The 19,747-nt window shown below is 37.5% G+C and overlaps 1 protein-coding gene across 8 annotated transcripts in view; it reads right to left on the reverse strand.

Moving 5' to 3' along the window:
• Positions 1 to 19,747, reverse strand: part of SH3TC2 (SH3 domain and tetratricopeptide repeats 2) — a 58,660-nt gene that overhangs the window by 19,043 nt on the left and 19,870 nt on the right. For 5 of the 8 annotated variants that reach the window (XR_015747621.1, XM_026688306.2, XM_087955447.1 and 2 more), the window contains exons 3-12: positions 16,885 to 16,989; positions 14,945 to 15,072; positions 13,763 to 13,868; positions 13,290 to 13,433; positions 12,337 to 12,532; positions 11,040 to 11,113; positions 8,862 to 9,057; positions 3,875 to 4,011; positions 1,864 to 1,905; positions 49 to 1,761 (exon numbers count right to left, since the gene is read on the reverse strand). Coding sequence is in view for 7 of the 8 variants with exons in the window: in XM_026688306.2 (XP_026544091.2) it covers positions 49 to 1,761; positions 1,864 to 1,905; positions 3,875 to 4,011; positions 8,862 to 9,057; positions 11,040 to 11,113; positions 12,337 to 12,532; positions 13,290 to 13,433; positions 13,763 to 13,868; positions 14,945 to 15,072; positions 16,885 to 16,989 (2,841 nt within the window). In the remaining variant the exon portion in view is untranslated. The remainder of the gene's footprint in view (positions 1 to 48; positions 1,762 to 1,863; positions 1,906 to 3,874; positions 4,012 to 8,861; positions 9,058 to 11,039; positions 11,114 to 12,336; positions 12,533 to 13,289; positions 13,434 to 13,762; positions 13,869 to 14,944; positions 15,073 to 16,884; positions 16,990 to 19,747) is intronic. The other 3 variants (XM_087955448.1, XM_087955450.1, XM_026688313.2) reach the window with 1 other exon arrangement.

Here is a 19,747-nt window from a genome sequence, read left to right on the forward strand (position 1 = left end):
TGACTTGAACCTTGACTTGAACAACTGCCCCTAAGAATAAGTACTCACTTATCACATTTTGAGTCTTCAAGGCAATGGCCAAGGCCAACTCGTAAAAGATGATGCTTTCTTCTGCCTTACACCTCTCTAGCTTGGACTGAGCCAACCATAACAAAATGTGCACCAGTTCCATGTGTGTATCATCACCATCCTGGAGTTCAAAGTACAACTGAATGGCCTGGAGAAAATAGTATTCTCCTAAATAATAAGCCCCCAAAGATGTGATTAGGCAACCAAAGTTGGCTAAGGCAATGGCTTGGTTCCGCTGATTCCCATTTTCCTGGGCTTTCTTCAAGGCCCAGAAGTAATTCTCTGCTGCCTTTTGCACCTGCCCTTCTCTTTTAAGGGCAATGGCTAAAAGATTGTGAACCACCCCATCTTGTGTGACACTATCTGTCTGCCGCAGAGAACAGAGGAGGTATTGCATGATCTCTGAGGTCTTGTCTGGTTGATTGTTCAAAGTAAAGAGCCACCCCAAAGAAAGGGATGCCTCAAATGCTTCTTCTTCACCCATCATTTTACCCAGGGCCACAGCTTGGTTGGAGTAATGCACGGCCTTTTCTAGCATGCCGTATTTGAGGTACAATTTGGATAAAAGTTCACACAAGGCTTTTTCAGTTGATACAGTCCCAGCTTCGTGGGAGAAGGACAACCCGCAGTGCAGATAGAAGCAAGCCAATGCTGAGATGCCATTGTGGCTTTTCTCTGGGATCTTCAAGAGTTTAGAGGTGTTTGCAAGGATGAATCCAGCTCTCCAAATTGGTGTGAAGCCACCTTTTATATTGCTAGGGGAGAACATCCTTGCAGCCGCTAAAGCTACATGGGGCACATACTTTTTTTCATACAGATAGGCAAGAAAAGGCATTGTATCTAAAGGATGTTTACCAGTAACCTGGCTGGTGAGTTGTGCATTCAGAAACTGCAAGCGTTCTACAAAAGGAAGAACCTCATCATATTTGCCCAGCTGCAAGAAGAGCCTGACAATGAGGAAGCAGGATCTAATCTCCATTGTTGTGTTGCCTACAGCAATGGCTTCTCTCAAGATGTACATCACAACTTCTAGTTCAGTCTCAGAACTGAAGCAGTGTCCAGACAAGCAGGCCAAAAGTGTCGCCCCTTTTCCAATTACGGATAAGAACTTCTGCTTCATCTTTTGCTTTAAATAAATGGCAGCAAGGTTTGTATGCAATGATGCAAATAGAGGTAGATCTTCGAACCCCTTGTCCATAGCATTCATGGCTTCCTCGAAGTAGACTCGCGCTTGGGAGAACTTGGCCTTCCTGACACAGAGGCGGCCCAAAAGGTAGCATATCCGAATGTGAGCCCAAGCAAGGTGGCCCCTCTTAGCCCAGTTCCTAGATGTTTCCAGATATATGACTAACTCCTCTTCACTGGTGAAACCATAGAAGGTAGAACTGAGGAAGGAAAAAGAGAGGTCATACAGACTTTGGAAATGAGGCACATAGCTATCTTGATTGAGGAAAGTCAGTATAGGGTCAAACACATCACAGTCTTCCATATGCCCAGCATTTAGATCAATAAAGAACTTGGGGTCATCAAGGTCATCTGGCTCTTGCAAAAGTAAGTGTTCCAGGGTGGAAGGTGAGGATTCAACCACTGGAGTTGACTTCTCAGAATCAGTTTGAGTAAGTAAACTGTTATAAGATTGCTTCCCCCAATTTTCAAACATCCAACCATTTTTATGTCCATGTACAGCAGCATCTGAAAATGATCAATAAAGCACAAAGATATGATTCCTTTTATTGTGATACTTTTTGGGGGGGGGGGGAGGGAAATCCCATTTTCCCTTTCAATCATACTCACCTGATGGTCTTTTGGGGTACATTGCAATAGGTTCAAAACCATCTGTGTAATCAAGAAAAAGGAGAGAAATATACAAAGGAACCCACTACAAGGTGAAAGGTCAAACTTCAAACTTGGCATTATAGCAAACTTAAGTTGCTTCATTCAATGTGTACACAAGAAAAAATGAAGCCCAATCTTATCCTAGGAGATTAATAGAGTTGGAAGGGACCTTGTAAGCCATCTAATCTAGATAATGCTACATGGAGAGAATACAATGAGTGTAAGGATTATAAAGCTGTATGACTGTACTACAATGAAGGGAGAGTATACTGTAAATTCTGAACTAGATTATTTCTGAACAGAAAATTCTATTCAATCCTATTGTTCAACTACCCTTTGATGTAACAGAGCACAGGCGGAACAATCTGGAACTGAACACACTCAAAACCGTAGAAATGGTAGTAGACTTTAGAAGAAACCCTCCTATACTACCACCTCTTACAATACTAGACAACACAGTATCAACAGTAGAGACCTTCAAATTTCTAGGTTCTACTATATCACATGACCTAAAATGGACACCTAACATCAAAAACATCATCAAAAAAGCACAACAAAGAATGTTCTTTCTGCGCCAACTCAGAAAGCTCAAACTGCCCAAGGAGCTACTGATACAGTTCTACAGAGGAATTATTGAGTCTATCATCTGCACCTCTATAACTGTCTGGTTTGGTTCTGCAACCCAACAGGACAGACACAGACTTCAGAGGATAATTAGGACTGCAGAAAAAACAATTACTACCCACCTGCCTTCAATTGAGGACCTGTATACTGCATGAGTCAAAAAGAGAGCTGTGAAAATATTTACAGACCCCTCACATCCCGGACATAAACTGTTTCAACTCCATCCCTCAAAACAACACTATAGAGCACTGCACACCGGAACAACTAGACACAAGAACAGTTTTACCCCGAAAGCCATCACTCTGCTAAACAAATAATTCCCTCAATACTGTTCAACTATTTACAAAGTGTACACTACAATTACTGTTAATCTTCTCACCACTCCTTATCACCCATCCCCTCCCACTTGACTGTTTCCTAGCATTATTTGTTTGTTGATTGTACCCTATGACTATCATTAAGTGTTGTACGTTATGATTCTTGATTCTTGACGAATGTACCTTTTCTTTATGTATACTGAGAGTATTTACATCAAGACAAATTCCTTGTGTGTCCAATCACACTTGGCCAATAAAGTATTCTATTCTATTCTATTCTATTCTATTTCCAGATTACTGCAATAAAGTGAATATTGCAATGAAATTAACCACACAATTGTTTTGCTTTCCTATTGCATATAAAAGTTATGTTTTACACTATATGTAGTCTATCAAGGGTGCACTAGCCTTATGTCTAAAAATGTACATATCTTAATTTTTTTAAAAAAAATATTGCTAAAGTAATTAATAATAATGAAAAAGTTTGAAATATTATGAGAATTACTAAAATATGATGCAAAGGCAATGAAGTGAGCAAATGCTGTTGGAAATATGGTGCCAGCAGATTTGTTCTGCAAACCTTCAATTTGAATTAAAAATGGCAGCATCTTCAAAGCACAAAAAAGCAAAGGAGAAGAAATGCCTATATAACTGTTAACACAGATTAACAGGTGATAAATAAAATTTAAGGGTGTGGGGCTAAAACCTGATGAGCAAGTAGGTATTATCAGGTACATGGGCATATATGGTACTCTGATCATACCTGGATAAGGAGAGCTTAGTGTAATATGTATACAAGGCTGATGGCCTTGGTTATATCTTCCTTATTAAATCTTATCCACCTGCTATTATGTCATCTAAGAACTAAAGCACACAGAGATCATCAATACGACATTGAACTATCTCCTGAGTATTTTTCGAAGATAATATTCTATCAGAAGGTGAATAGTATAAAGATAGGGAGCAGCAGAAAATTTGGGAAGAAATAGACATTAGAAAGAACAATATCCAGTGATATGGAGACATACCAAGTCTATATACAGAGGTGATGTCTGTCTGTGCCCATTCATTAAGAAGGTTACTGTAATATACCTCATTGCCATTACATGGAGCCTGGAGGAAGGCAGAAATTTCTTCTTCACTAAAAAACACTGGGCTCTTTCTCCTGTGTTAGGAATGAAAAGGCAGAGAATGGTCAGTCAGTACTGAATATCTTTTATGTTGCCAGAGCCCACTTAACTCTTATGATGGTGGTGAATATCTGTAGCTCAAGTGGAGGATTGAGGATGGAGGTTCATTCTCTGAGCTTGTAGGTTGGTTTCCAAACGTTTTGACACTGACATCCCCTAAAACTTCACTGAAGATATTACCTACCCTAGTAACAAAACATTTGGAAACTAACCCACAAGCTTGGAGAAGGAATGTCCACCCTCATCACTTACCTTGTTCCTGCTGTAAAATGCAGAAAGTAAAATCCAGATCCTTCAATCTAGTATCAGACTAGAAAAATCCAAGCACAAATCCCCACTCATCCCTAAAATTAAGGAATGATCTTGCACCATTTAATGATGTTCAATGTAACCAGCCCCATAGGGTCATTGCTGAAAAAAAGTTGTGGAATAATAAATGAGTACACTGAATATGGGAAATGTATAGGAAGCAAGGTACTTGATTGACATCCCAAATTATGTTTTTAAAAAGGTCCTTGCAAACATCTCAGCTATGCCTTCTCCTGAAGTTCGAAGTCCTTTCCCCCCCCCCCTCTTCCTAGGGCAAGGAGGCAAGGAGGTGTCAATAGTTAAGTACCTTCTCTGGTAGTGATGCTGGCAATGAAGTCGTAACAAAAGCAACCAAAGGAAAAAATATATTGGAAATATACAGGGAGAGAGTCAAGTATTGTGCCTATTATTCCACTTAGCTGTTCAGAATGACATTTATACAGCTGAAAGTATTGATTAGAAAACTTATTGTTAATATAGATGATTGGTTTGAATATATTTTTTTACTCAAAGGTGTTTGCCGTTGTGTCACTTTCTCAGAGATTTTCTCCCATTTTTCAAAACTACAGAATGCATAAAAACATATTTTATGTTTTTGTTTAGTTTTCTAGATTTCTGCAATAACAGGAATTGGACTGATTTCTTATATTATATTAATGTATAGAACAGGAAAATATAAACAATAAATTAATAAAAGGTTCTTTTATGGAGTACTGGTTGGTGAATTCTCCATATCTTCAACAAAAAAGACTGAATAATTGAAGATTGATATTACTGATACAATAAGTGCCAATTTTCATACAATTCCACCAACACAAAAGTGTTTAGAGGTGGCAACCTTGGCACAATTTATATACTTGCATCAGGTGATGTGACCCAAGTCCTGAGTAGTAGCCTTTGTACAATCATGTCATGTCATACATCATTCTCCCTTTGTGAATTATTGCAGCACAAAAACACTCTAAAGAAGGTTCAACTAAATAGACCAGTTTATCAGACCTGTGAACTATTTTCCTTTTGGATGATACACTAAAATGAATGTAAAGGCACAAAAAGCTCCAGTGGCATTCATCAAATCCAAAAATATCCTCCCAGATTTAATATTTTAAAGAAAACTTGTCATGTTTAGTTTTATATATAAATGTTAAAATTCCTTTGCTATTAAAGGAATTATATATATATGATTCATCATATACTGTTAGCATTCTTCAAATATTGTTAGCAATGATTATACCTATTAACACTGATTATACCTAGATATTTTATGTAAAATGTAAGTTTCTGCTTTCAATCATTTAGCATGCAATTCAATGTCCACTTATCTGGAAGTAAATCTCATTGGAAGATATATAAGTCTGGGCTCACCAAAACAAGATTCAAGGCATTAGCAAAGTTACAATCTTGTGGAAGACAATACCGACACCTTGTGGCCACCACAATTCCATGCAACTACACGGTTTTTTTTACAGACAAGAAGACATTAACTCAAACATAAATTTGTACTTGGTTACTCATAATATCTACTCAATAAATATTATTAAAGAACCCTGGCCTTAGCACGAAGCATGACTCTGGTCTATTGAAAATCTATCCTATTAGTGTTAAGGCCTACTTTCCCTTGTTTTTTGCCTACTTTTACTTGTTTTAATTTAATCTGTTTTAAAAGTAACTTCGAAGTTATAGGGAGAGAAGAGAGGAAAGAATATGCTGCAGATAAACAATCTCTCACAATATCCTGGTGCACTACATAAGCTAGGGCAAAAGTGGAAGCAGAGCCAATTTATTCGACGAAAGGGTGTAATTCGAGAAATCTATACTATAAAAGGGCTCCTGTAATCAAATTCTACTCATAGATATCTCTTAAGACTCTTGGTGTGTCCTCCCTAGGAGTAACGTTCCAAGAATTCTACAATGGTCACATGAAAGGCATATCCTCTCCCTTCAGGTAAAATAGAATGGCAAAACTAAATATAACTGCATTTATCTGAATTATTTTAACATTGATGCAGAATAACTGAGGAAGAGCGTCCTTTAGCTCAGCGTCGTTATTGATTTGCATTCTGAATTGCTTATAAGTCCTTACCTTACTTTAGATAAAAGCTTCCCATCTCTCTCCCCATCTGCTTGTTTTCCATCGCCTGGACAAAGAACTATATTTGAAATTTTAACAGAACAGGGGGAAGGGTAACTATTGAATGGGCACATGATCAACTGAAACTGATCTTGGAAAATCAAGTATATCAAGTAAGTAAAGTCAAGACTTAGCACTTGGATTAGAGAGAACCAGGTATATTTTGTTTATTTTATTTTTGCCTTCCTGTCATTGTCGAGTCCTGGTGACTGACTGGACTAATCCCTGCTGTTTTCTTGATAGGATTTTTTTTTTTTTGGAAGTGGTTTGCCATTGCTGCCTTCCTAAAGCTGTGAGAGAATGACTGGCCCAAGGTTGACTAGCTGGCTTCATGTCTAAAGGAGAACTAAATCTCATGGTCTTCCAGTTTCTAGCCCTGGCTCAACCAAGGAATACTGTGGTTGTAATCTAAACTAGAACATAAACAAAGAAATAAAAAAGAGTCTTAAAAAAGGCAATGGAAAACTAATTTTGTATTTATTGTTAAATAAAATGCTTTGAGGTATTGAACTATTAATGAAGCCTTTACTAGTTGAACTCTTATTAAAATACATTTTAATAAGAGCTCAAAAATACATTTCCCGCTCTACTCTTTTGCTTGCCAGTTTTATTCTGGTGTCCCATTGTGGTCAAATTAAATTCTATTTAGAATTTTACATAACAATCAAAAATATATTTTCAAAAGAGGCTTGTCATATATGCTCAGGCAACATCCTGGCAATAAACTTCACTGAATAAAACCCTAGTCATTTTTCTAAAAATATTGTATTATAGTTGTCTCAATTGAAAGGTTGAGATAGATTTCCTGGCTTCTTTTGCTTTTTTCTGCCTACCTATCAGGAACCACAATCCCACAACAGATTTCCTTCAGTCTCCATGCAATGATTTCCATATTCTACATCTTGTATCCAAGTATCCAAATTACTCCTTGACCTATCTTGGCCTGGCCAGTAGCTATTTACCTCTGTCAGAGCTCTGTAGAAAGCTCTGCCAAAAGAAATCTATACCAATGTTCTGAAAAAAAAAAAAACACACATCCCAAAGCTATTAAAAAGTTATAAACCTTTGGGCAAAAGACAAATTATCCCAAATTAATGGAATGAACTTCACTGTAGGAAGCATTTCGATTCTGACCAGCTCAAAGTTGACTCAGCCTTCTATACTTTCAAGGTCAGTAAAATGAGGACCCAGATTGTTGGTAGCAATATGCTGACTCTGTAAATCTTTTAGAGTGGGCTGTAAAACATTGTGAAGTGGTATATAAGTCTAAGTGCTAAGTGCTATTAATTATTAGCTAAGAGTTGGTTTCTACTCTTAAAACTGCACTAATGTACAACAACATTGCTGTGTCAGTTTTTCCTGGTGAATCTTCAGGTTTATCGGTTTGTGTAAGTCACGCACAGCGCCTATTGAAATTAAATGACACAATTTTTTGCATACATGATGGGGTTTTTTAATCTATTACTTGAGGATTCCTAAAATAAAGTTCTGTAGGATTTACGCATTGTTAATTCTGGCTTAGCACATGTTCACTTAGCTATATTTGTCTGTAAAACAGTGTTTGGATAATATCTCAAGATATGAATCTAGCCACCTGGGACTTCTTCAACAAAGAATGATAAAATAAACACAGTGTGTAATTCCTGTACATGAAAACTGAAACCTCTTCTAATATTGTGCTAATGTTTACCAGAATATTTATGCTTATTATATCATAGGTAACATTTATCACAACCTCAGACAAGCTTATTTATAGCTGATGTAAGAACAACTGAGAGAAAAAGGGCATATGTTTTAATAAAATTTTAATAAAATATTCTAATGGAGTGTTTAATAAGGTTGGTGAAAATGGCTATAATGCTTAAGATAGCACATTTAAACCCAACTCCATAGTGTTTTACAGCCCTCGCTAAGCGGTTTACTGAGTCAGCATATTGCCCCCAACAATCTGGGTCCTCATTTTACTGACCTTGGAAGGATGAGTCCATTTCGAGCCGGTGAGAAGATTCAGTAAAAATGAAAAAGCCCACAAAACTCAAATAATAAATCCTGATCGCTTGATGCCATACAGCTTTGGGAGCAGAGAAAACTTACAATCCACGGAGAAAGAGAACTCAGTGTCCCTCTAACTATCTCAGCCACAAATAGTCAAGAAAAAAATTGAGGGCAGGTGAAACCTTCTGGTTTTTGTTTTGTTTTTTTAATTCTTATCATGTGGTTTGAACAAGTAAATATTTAATTTCTTTGCATGCTTTTTCTCATCTTAAATATAAAAAGTTTGGATCATGCCATGTTTCAACTAGATGATTTGAAAGTCATGCGTTCTGCCTTGGGTTTCTACCTATGTTTTCTATTTTTATATAAACACATACATGTCATACTTACATTGATTCATAACTCTCAAGCTGCACTGATTTGGTTTGGACAAAGCCGATCATCCCACTAGTTGTGGATTTCCCTATAAACCAACGGAGACCCGTAATGAAGAAGCCGATCACCTCTAGGATATCCCCTTTGCAGTAACTCAATTCATCCCAGCTTTTCCCCCTGTGATCTTCAGTGGCTGTGCACCTCCCTTGGCCTGAAAAATAGAATGAAACCATTCTCACGTCAGAAGGCTGAACAATTGTATCATTCTCTCACAGCAACTCCATGGCTAGAGGCAGTGGAGAGTGTGTGTGTGCAAACAAAGCCTGGTAACAAAAACTCTTTGTGTGCCTTGACATTTTTGTTTTCTTCAGTAGCTTAGACTTCACAGGCAAGCCTAGTCTGTTTTTTTTTTTAAATAAAAAGAAAATACACCAGGCAGTTATTTATTCTACAGACCTATAAGAAGTTCTGAAGACATTTCAATTTGCTACTGGGGGTTTTGTGGGTAGGAGGGGAAACAGCCACTGAGAAAAATATTTGCCTTACATGATGCATTTTGTTGCTACTTTTTCACCTAGTCCACTGCCCTTATTTCTTCCCTGCTTCATACAAATACAAATTCCATTATATCATATCTTCCTGGGATGGTATCTTGATCTCATATAGGTTATCAGCGACTTTTTCCAGATGCCACTCAAGGCAAATTAATTAACACCGAGAGCAACTCAGTCTAAATTGGTCACACAGATGGTTTTTTTAACCAAACAGGAAGGCAAATGAAAACTGTTCAAGGTGACATCCTGAACAAATAAACCCTTTTTCACTGATTGCTGGAAAACCCTGTGTGTGTGTGTGTAAATATAGCACTTTAAATGTTGGCCAAGCATTCATGAAATTCCCCACTGTCTCAGCAAGCTATAAAATAATAGAAGCACCAGGGATGATCATTCATAAATCCAAATCAACACAAACATCCTCAAAAAAATCAATTATTTGAAACTGGAGGGGATTGTTCTCAATATTTTTAGACTTTAAACTAACATGTTCTAAAGAAAATTAAATAGAAAGGAAAATGTTTTCCAATGATTCCATTTGTTAGTTAAAATAAGACAAATGTCATGCTTGGCAGTATTTTTGTCTGTCTTTTTATGAATTAAACTACTCTGAAATAGGTAACCACAATAATCATGCTGGGCTGGATAAATTAGAAATAGAAATTATACATACATACTGATAGGCTTCCTCTGAGTCTGCTACAAAACATTTTTAATGTGTTTCACCATTGTCTGTCTGTCTGTCTGTCTGTCTGTCTCTCTCTCTCTCTCTCTCTCTGTCTGTCTGTCTGTCTATCTTTCCTGCAGGGTTATAATCACTTTATCATTCTGTTCAAAAGCAACACTCCCATAATGAGAACAAATGAAGCCAGAAAAATTGGGGTTCAAATACACACACATGGTGCAAAGACTTTTAATGATTAATACTCAATTGAAAACCGAGCTTTTCTTGGGAGACTAATAGACAGACAATTAGAAAATAATTGTGAAAGATTGCTTTTATGTATGGTGACTGCTTGAAGATTATGAAATATCCTTAAGGGAAAAATGGCTGGTGAAGATGACAGAATTGGCAGAGATAGCAAAATTGACTTGCTTGATTAGAGAAAGGACAATGACTATATTGTAACCCTTTATAGACTTTTTGCTGAGAAGAGAAGAAAAACAACTTGTGATATATAGCTTTAATGATTAAAAAGACTATGAAAAAAAGAAAACTGTGTTGTAACCTTAGAGACAGAGCATAAAATAACAATGTACTTTTAATTGCTGTTAAGAAGATTGGAAGCAGCTTCTTTGTAACTCGCATTACTTCTCCTTTCCTTCCCTTTCTTTATTTTTTCTTTGCATTTTTTATTTTTCTTTCCTTTTCTTTTTCTTTCAAAATTTGTATTGTTTTTATTCTTTTAAATAAATATACACACAGAGACACGTTTGTGTATTTGTGTGTGTGTAAATACATATAGTACATGCATACACACACACACACACACACACATACAGAGAGAAAGAGAGAGAGAGAGAACAAATGGCTGCTTGAAAATCCTATGAATGTGACACAGACAGCAAGTGAAATAAAAAGGGAGATGATCAATTGATAATTTTTAAGCAAACTGATCTTGGGTTTTATTACACTCACCAATCTGCAAAGAGTCAGGGCCATTGATTTCTTTGGATATGCCACAACTGATTGGACAGTTCTTCAAAAACCACCTGCAAATGCAAACAGCTATGAACAAACTGCTTCTCTGAGAGAACTATATGGCTGATGCCCAAGATAGGAGACAATTAATTATTAGATTTACTCTATGGCATCAGATTCCTTGCATGCCTCCTCTTTTATAATTCATTCATGGAATCCATGATCCAAAAGTATGGTAATAGTAATAGCAATAGTCTAGATGCCTGTCTTAAAAGAGTGTTACACAATTATAATACAAATCAAGATTCTGGAGCGAAAATATAGATGCAAATATTAGGATCACTCATGAGTGTTTTCAAAATATCTGACTTATGCTATTGGAGATGGAGACAGTTGATCTTGAACTTCAGCTTGGTACTAGAGCAAATGCTTTTCAGACAAAATTACATCCCCAACTACTACACTTTAAAAAAGGCAGGTAGGAGATGACAGGAATAATTGTCAGAGAGATATTGTCAGTCAGGGAAGCCAAAGTAAATCTAGAGAAGATTGTCTAGGCATAAGGTAATGTTCTGTAGAAAGAATATTGATTTGACCTTTCAATGCAGCTTCTATCTACATTTTGACAGACATGACTTTTAAAAAGCACAAAAGGGAAATATTTTTCTGTTTTAAAAAGCTTGACAGCACTCTTAAATCTGACATGCTAAATCTTCATTTGGCCAATATGACAAAGTGTGTAACTGAAGAGCCCCCCCAAAATCCCATTAAACAAACGTACATCTTTGCATAAAAAACAAATTTGCAAACCATCTAATGAGAACATTATTGCAAAAGTTATAAGTGAATTTGAGGCTGAAAATAAGATTTTAAGTACACATGGGAAACAGCAACTGATTTAAATCTCAAAGTTAGAAAATGATATTTTGCTTGAAGTAGTAGAAGTGAATTCAGCATGTTCACAGCACATTTTGTTGGATCTGTTGGGATGGGGAGATGAAATCTGGAAATCAAATAACCCAGTCCTATGCCATGGAGGGCTTTTGCCAAGAACCAAGAATGATATGTGGAATTACTTAAGAGAAATTTCCTTCATTGTTCTTGATCTACAGACAGAATCTTGCCAGACTAAAACAACTATTTGCTTAACTATAGATATGCTCTTGGAAAAGCTAGGGAAGAGCTGTTTTAACCCTCTACCCACCAACCACATTTTCCAAGCTCCACTGGCCCTTTATCCTCTGCTTACAGAACAACAGCTGGATGTAAACATGGCAGCAGACAATCTACTTACTGGTAAAAGGGATGGGGCAATGGCTCTATAGTTGTGACATGTATCAGTCCCTTCTGATCGGTCAACAATGATGTCCCTTCCCACTTAGTTTCATGGCCAATGTCTTTCACATGGACTAATTCATTCCTGAGGAGCTTTAAATCCTCTTCTTCTTCCTCTGCAAGGACGGTGAGTGTTGCTCTGGCAAAAAAATTGCCTATGGACAGAAGGAGGAGAACAGAAAGAAACAACATGACTTCTGCAAATAGTGTGCCAGTATCTACTTTCCTAAGAACGCTTGCACATTTTTAGATCTCTAAAAGTTCTATTCCAGGTCATTTCAATTTCCATGTAATACCAAGATTATGCTGACAGTCTAACAGAAACAATCGGTTTTTCCTGTCATGGTGCTGCCACCATGAAATTATCTGCTAGCATAGGATTCTCTTCAAAAAGATCTCAGAGGCTTTCTTCTCTGCAAGAATATCTCATATAGTTCAATGTCACTTTAAACACATGGTACAAATTATTTTTCCTCACTGTAGTCTAACATGGAGACAGTTCAATATTTCCCAATAGTTTAAAATGTTTTTTTAACGTGCAAAAAAAAGGGGGGGGGAAGAAGTAGAAAATTACATACAGAGACATCTGCAATGGGGAAGGATCAGAAACACTTCTGAAGAAAATTATTTATATACACTTAACTCCTCCACCCTTTGCCTAGCCATAGCTCAGGATTAGTACTAGACAGTTCTCTGCTGCTGGAAGGGTCCCCTGACATTGGAAGTAAATGTGTAGATACTATCTGTTACCAGAATAAGTTTTAGAGATATTTGAACATGCATAGATTTATCCTCCAATCCAATATTTTCTTGCATATCTTTTTCCCACATCCTTCTTCCTCGTCATACTGGAGACCTACTTTACAGCATCGGGGGTGGGGGTGGGGGGTGGATTCTGGCTTGGTTTCTTACCTTCCTGGAGGAGAAGACCCAGGTACATGGTGGTCATGCAGTCCTCATCAACAGTGACAGTAATCTCAGTATCATCTACTTGAGCACAGTTCAACCAGTACTCAGGAGTGAAGAGAAGGTGTTCCAGGCAGCAACCCACATATCCTATTTCATCATACCAAAGATAGAATGAAAACCTGCAATGTGCTTTCCCCAAAAGTCAAAGCAGTATTTATATTATTATTACAGACCAACGTTTAACCCAAATTGTCAGCCATTCCATAGAGTCATATGAACAACAGACAGTGTGTTTTTCCAGTGCCTGAATAGCAGAGACATTCGTAGCATATTAAACTAATCTTTGAAAAGAAAATTAGAAGCGGTTCATCTTTTGCACTGTAGTTCTGCCTTAACACTATGGCCAATATATTTTATGTTCCCACAACTGCCCCTCTGATGGAATGCCAGTCATTTGTCAGTGGAATATGATTTACCAAGTGCCAAATAAGTGGAAAACTTCCAGATTTCTTCCACAGTTCTGAAGGAAAGCAGAAAGCGATTCTCCTGTGCCTGGATGCATGCCAGCCTAGCTGACAGCTCCTGCAAAAAGACAGAAAACGAGAAGATTTAACTATCATAAAAGATTAGCATGTGCCTTATCGTATTTCTTGCAAATTATAGGCATGACATTTGGAACTTAGAACTTTAGACAAGGTGCGAGCTGCCCTGGGACAATGACATCTAATCAAGAATTAAGGATTCATCCTCAAATATGGGGTCAAAAATAAGGTACAGAGTGAAACTTGATCAGATCGATGTGCTAGCCAGCTGTATCTTCTTCAAAATATGACAATCTATTCTCCTATTTTCCCATCATCTCTGTTCCCCAAAACATAGCATTTTGTAGTCAGCCCATTGAGTATGATCCCTTGGTTGGTTTTTAACCAAACAGCTTATACGTCTTTCAGTTTTGTCCTGAATCCAAAACCCTGTGTCTCTTCCAAGTGGTTTTACTATAATTACAGATCAGTACTGTGGGAATGAGTGGGCTATGCATATTTAAGATGTTAATGTATGTTGATAAAATCATCCTAAAACATTCTGCAGCATTTAAATTGTGTCCAAATATCTAGATTAAAATTTGCACAGGCATGAAGTACATGACTATAATTTGGGCCCAATGCAGTTTTAGCCTAGCTATCACACATCATGTTTAAATTGTTTTGAGATAGGAGGAAAAGGCTGTGTGTGTGTGTGTGTGTGTGTGTGTGTGTGTGTGTGTGTGTGTGTGTTTACGCATAGCATTTGATTTTATAGGTCAGAGGCTTGTTGATGGTTTGATCTCCACATTTTACTGCACTCGCAATGCCACTTAGCAATAAATAATAAATAGAGATGGTAATGTTCCAGCCTCTGGTGGGGCTATGCAGCCATGAGAAACACTATGAGCAGATGCCATACAGCTGTACAACAACATATGCTTTGCTTGTAGTTCAATCTTTAGTATTTCCAATTAAAGGTATTCTAGGCAGTACATCAGCAAAAGATCATACTGAGGAACTGTTACTTCGTTAATGGCAAGATGACCGGAGATCTGATTCACAGTTCTGTTTTGTTTTTTCAAAAAGTTACAGAAATACAGTTTCCTTTGAAAACAATAGCAACCACCACTTTACCTTGAAAACAGCACAAACATCTTTATCGTCATTTTCCAGGGCCCATAATTTCTTCCTCGCTATTTCTTGTAGCTGCAGATTGAGATCTTGTGCAGAGCGACTCTTGACAGAAAACGAGAGAGAAATTGCTTCAAGAGAAAGAGAAAGAGAAAGAAATGAAATGGGAGAAAATGATACATTTAAACCTTTCTTACTTCCGTCACTTTGAATAGATAAGGACTCTGGAATGCTCATCACTGGAAAGCCTATTTAAAACACTGTAACTGTAGCTATAGCTGCATAACAATCAGCTCCACCACACTAGTTTTAAAAAGATGTAAGAGAACAGAAGCAGGAAAGCTATCCTCCTCTAGAGATTCTTAGAAAGAAAAAGTTTGGTTGGCATCCAGCTAAAAGACATTTTCTGAAGATTATGAAAGTTACCATTTAAGACAAGGGTGTCCAACCTTGGCAACTTTAAGACTTGTGGACTTCAACTCCCAGAATTCCTCAGCTGGCTGAGGGATTCTGGGAATTGAAGTCCACAAGTCTTAAAGTTGCCAAGGTTGGACACCCCTGATTTAAGACATTTAAAAGGTATCATATTGGTTATCCCTGCACTGGGTGACATAATTACACAGGGGTGGGGGGATTCAACTGGTGTTATTACCAGTTCAGTGACTACGTTTTGCTGCACGCATGTGTAAAAAAAATCTTAAGCTGTGCCACCTGGAGACCTGAAAAGCACAGCACGCAGGTGCATAGCCTTTGAAAAGCCACTTTTTTCCTGCTTTTTCAGCCTCACCTGTGCTAGGCAAAGTAGCGGAGGTTGAAAAAGCAGGAAATAAAGGACAGGTAAGAGCCTGGGTGGGCAGGTGGGCCAAAGAAGCAGCAAACACAGAACTGGTTCAGTGTCTGCTGCTCTTCAGAACTTCCGGTTCTATAGAGCCGGGCAGAACTGGTAGTATCCCACTCCTGTAATTACAGTTGGAAAGCAGTAAACATCTGCAGTCAGCAACTGAGTAGTAGTGCAGTAGTTGAAATAGCAACTGGGTTTCTTCATGGTTCTGGGAAGGGATGCTAAGAATGTATGGGTTACCTCTGTTGCTGTTGGTCTTCCATGCTCAGAGAAGATTCATACACAAACAGAAAATATTGCATAAAAGGTCTCAACAGGCAAAAGGTTGATCAGCCTAGCAAGTCTAAGAGGAACTTATAGAATAAGATGCTTGCCAAGTTCTGCCTAATATAAGACGTCTCCTTTGCTAACTCTGCCCAAACGAACTCAATAACTCCTTTTCCATCCAGACCTTATTTCCTTCACCATTTATTGTTACTGCAATCCATTAAAAGGGATTAACATAATTCTACAATTGTCATTTCACTCTCAAGTTTTAAGTCAGAGCACTTCATTTCCCCCAAAATTTTCTATCATGGATAAAATTTTTTTTAGCATGTACCTTTTCTCTCTGGCTGGCTTCATAATACATTATTGCAGGGAAATCAATAGTTATCTGAAAATGTTTCAGAGTGGGAGCTCTGTTTCAGTTGTAAACCCTATACTTGTAAATTAAATCTGAATAGGTTCTACTGCACACAAAACACTTTGAATACTGTTTAACTGTTGGCAAGGTGTCAGCTGATATAAGAAATTGGCACATCATTTGATCAATCTTGATGCCTTTTGCCCTGACATCTTACAGGAATTACAGATCAGCTGTCAAAAATTTTATTCTCCTTCACTTCTTCCATTTTCATAGCTCAATCTTTGATACTGCTAATAGCAATATGATGTGAAGAACACTAGCGCTCATTTCCAAGAAATGAAATTCAATGACCTTTCCTTCCTTCCTTCCTTCCTTCCTTCCTTCCTTCCTTCCTTCCTTCCTTCCTTCCTTCCTTCCTTCCTTCCTTCCTTCCTTCCTTCCCAACATAAAATAGCAATTAAGACAAAAACTTACCATTTGGGAACCCTTCCCCTACTGCCAATGAAACGGACTCAGTTTCCAGAGTGCCCTCTCCTATCTGTGCAGGATGACTTCCTGGATCCAGTTCTTTGGGGTTACCTGATAAGTCACCATGCAGGCAGAAGGACTACTGTCAACTTTTTTAGAGGAAGTAAAGTACGGCTGTATTGAAGGGGGACATGGGAATATAAAAGGAGCTGCTAAACACTGACAAATGAATGGACAATCAAGTCCAAGGATGTTGACTGAGTAGCAGCAGCTCCCTGACGCCTCAGAAATCTTTTCCAGACTTACAATCTAAGCTGGGACTGAACATTGAATTACATTCCCAAAATAAATCTATTATACCCTTTAGTATTGGGGTAGAATTGGTATGACTTTTACCAAGGTAGAGAAGCTAAGAGTATTCCAACTCTCACCCCACATCCCAGATGGCCACTTTTAGCTTTACTTTCCTCATCCATTCCCACATTTTACATTTTTCTACACTTATTATTTTGAAAATCCTCTGACATTCAAGTACATTTTATCAGATGAGTAGAATAAATACAGAAAATGAGGTGCAAGAGAGAATGGAATTGTGACAAAGGGCAGGATTGTTTTAAGGACTTAAAGACAAAACAGCAGTGTAATATCACCACATTATTTATTATCATGATCTAAGGAATGTTGTTTCTGTTTCTTCAGGGCTTTAAAACCATGTTACCTATTTTTATGACTACTTTTCACTTGCTTCTCTCCCAACTAAAAATACCTCATTCATGAGTATTTTATCTCATGAAGTGAATGAGACCCATGAAATTTTATGGGTAATAAAATTAGTTAATCTTTAAAGAGCTGGGCTGAGAAAGAGAAGGTGACCAAAGTCACTCAGCTGGTTTTTCATGCCTATGGAGGGACTAGAATTCACAGCCTCCTGGTTTTTAAGCTAACACTTTCACCACTACATCAGATGGGCTTTCATTTTATTTGAGATGTCAGTTTCCCATTTCTCTGGTTATTGTAATGTTGCTCTTGAAAGATTAAATAAATCAAAATATTTTTGGTAATATGGAGTCTGAGAACAATTATATATTTGTGTATTATTTAGTGCAGATGAAAGTTCACTTTTAAATATACATTTTGAAATTACCCCCAGATTTACAGCAAACTAGAATGTGGGTAAAAACTTATGGAAGAAATGTAACTCCAAACACATTTACATATCTTTTGCTCCTGAAGGAGTTATATGGTGTACGGCACATGAAATTATATATCTAGGACATTCATTCCTTAATAAATGTATCAATCAACTTTGTAATAAAATTTATAGTAAAAATATGAAGTGCCAGAAGTAATTTGGATGGTTTATGATGGTTTATTCTAACCTGCCTTGAATCTTGGAGGTGAACTCAAAATGTTACTGATAAAACAAAGCACAACTTGTTACTTTAATAAAGCCTTGATTGAATGAGAGATCCTTGAAATCATTTCACTATATAATAACTGGTATCACTAAAACAGCAGGGCTGTCAAACTCACGGCCTGTGGGCTGGATGCATCACATGCTGGCTACACCCACGCCCAGTTTAATGAAGGGGAAAAAGGTCACGATACATCCCATGATGATGCCATGATGACACGAGTTTGACACCCCTGCTCTAGAGTAACATTAATCTTTCTGGTGCCTCTCAAGTGGAGTCTGCAAAAACTGCCTTGGAGAAAAGGAGCATCAGGATGTTGCTGTTCTTGAAGAAAATCAGCTGTTTTACACCCAATTGTATGCTTTATTTGGGGAAGCTGAGATAACCTGTAATAGCTATAAACTGAAAAATCCAGCCAGGTTCATATATCAAACATAGCCATAGAGCTCCCAGAATGAGGAAATTTGGGCAGTAATTATATTATTGAAGACTAAGGCCCCTTTTTTAAAAACCACAATGCATTTTCCCACCTGTTCTAGCAGTCTGATAAGGTTTAAAAGTCTGGAATACATCAATAGCTGACAAAGGCTTCAAAACTGCCAAGATACAGAATATGGGTTGTAAACAATGGCTGGCTCACTTAAATTTTCCCGTCTTCATTGTCAGCTCCATCTATAAGCATAAAATGTGATCCGATTTATGCTGAAGTATAAACTCTATTGGAGTTCCAAGTAAAAGATAATGGTTTCTTTGAAGTTTATTAATCATGTTGTATTTTTTTTTAAAGTCTCCTACTGTGTTTTGCTTTTTCTTGTAGTTTCTCTATGTAGGGTTGAATTTTAAGCCCCCAACAAGCACTTCAAATAGCGCAAAGGCACATCTTGTAACAGGGACGCCATAGCCGTGTCCTTCACTGTATTTGTTATAATAAAAGATATTTTTTTTCTCAAAAAGGGAAGAAGTGACAAGCCAGATTTTATATGGTAACCATATTTTCCAGAGTTATTGTAAATCTAAATAACTCTAGCGCTTATCATACTAATCTCATCCTTATGGTGGGTGCAGGCACTTTGCTAACTGAAGTCATTCTGCACCAAGGACTCTGAGAAATGATGGCTCCTAGAACATAAATATTTACAATATAGCCACAGCAATAACATATTTTACATAGTAGGAAATGGCCCTAACTTGCCATTGAACTTTGATGAATTCAGGGATAAGGAATCTTTCTTTGCCATCTGAGCTAGAAATGCCTAGGAGTACATTGTGAGCTTATGGTAACCATGACCTGGTTCAAGATTCAAAGTCTACTGGTCCAAACTTTTCTCTTACATACTTACATACCTGCCCCCATTCACATTATACACCACCAGACAGTTCTCTCTTTACTCTTGCTATAGCAGTGAAAAAGGACCTGCTCCTTCAGTAACCAACTCTTCAAAGCACTTCAAATA

This window comes from Notechis scutatus, chromosome 2, assembly GCF_049901735.1.
Source record: "Notechis scutatus isolate UNSWTSFEM ecotype Mainland chromosome 2, rNotScu1.2, whole genome shotgun sequence".
NCBI classification, from domain to species: domain Eukaryota; kingdom Metazoa; phylum Chordata; class Lepidosauria; order Squamata; family Elapidae; genus Notechis; species Notechis scutatus.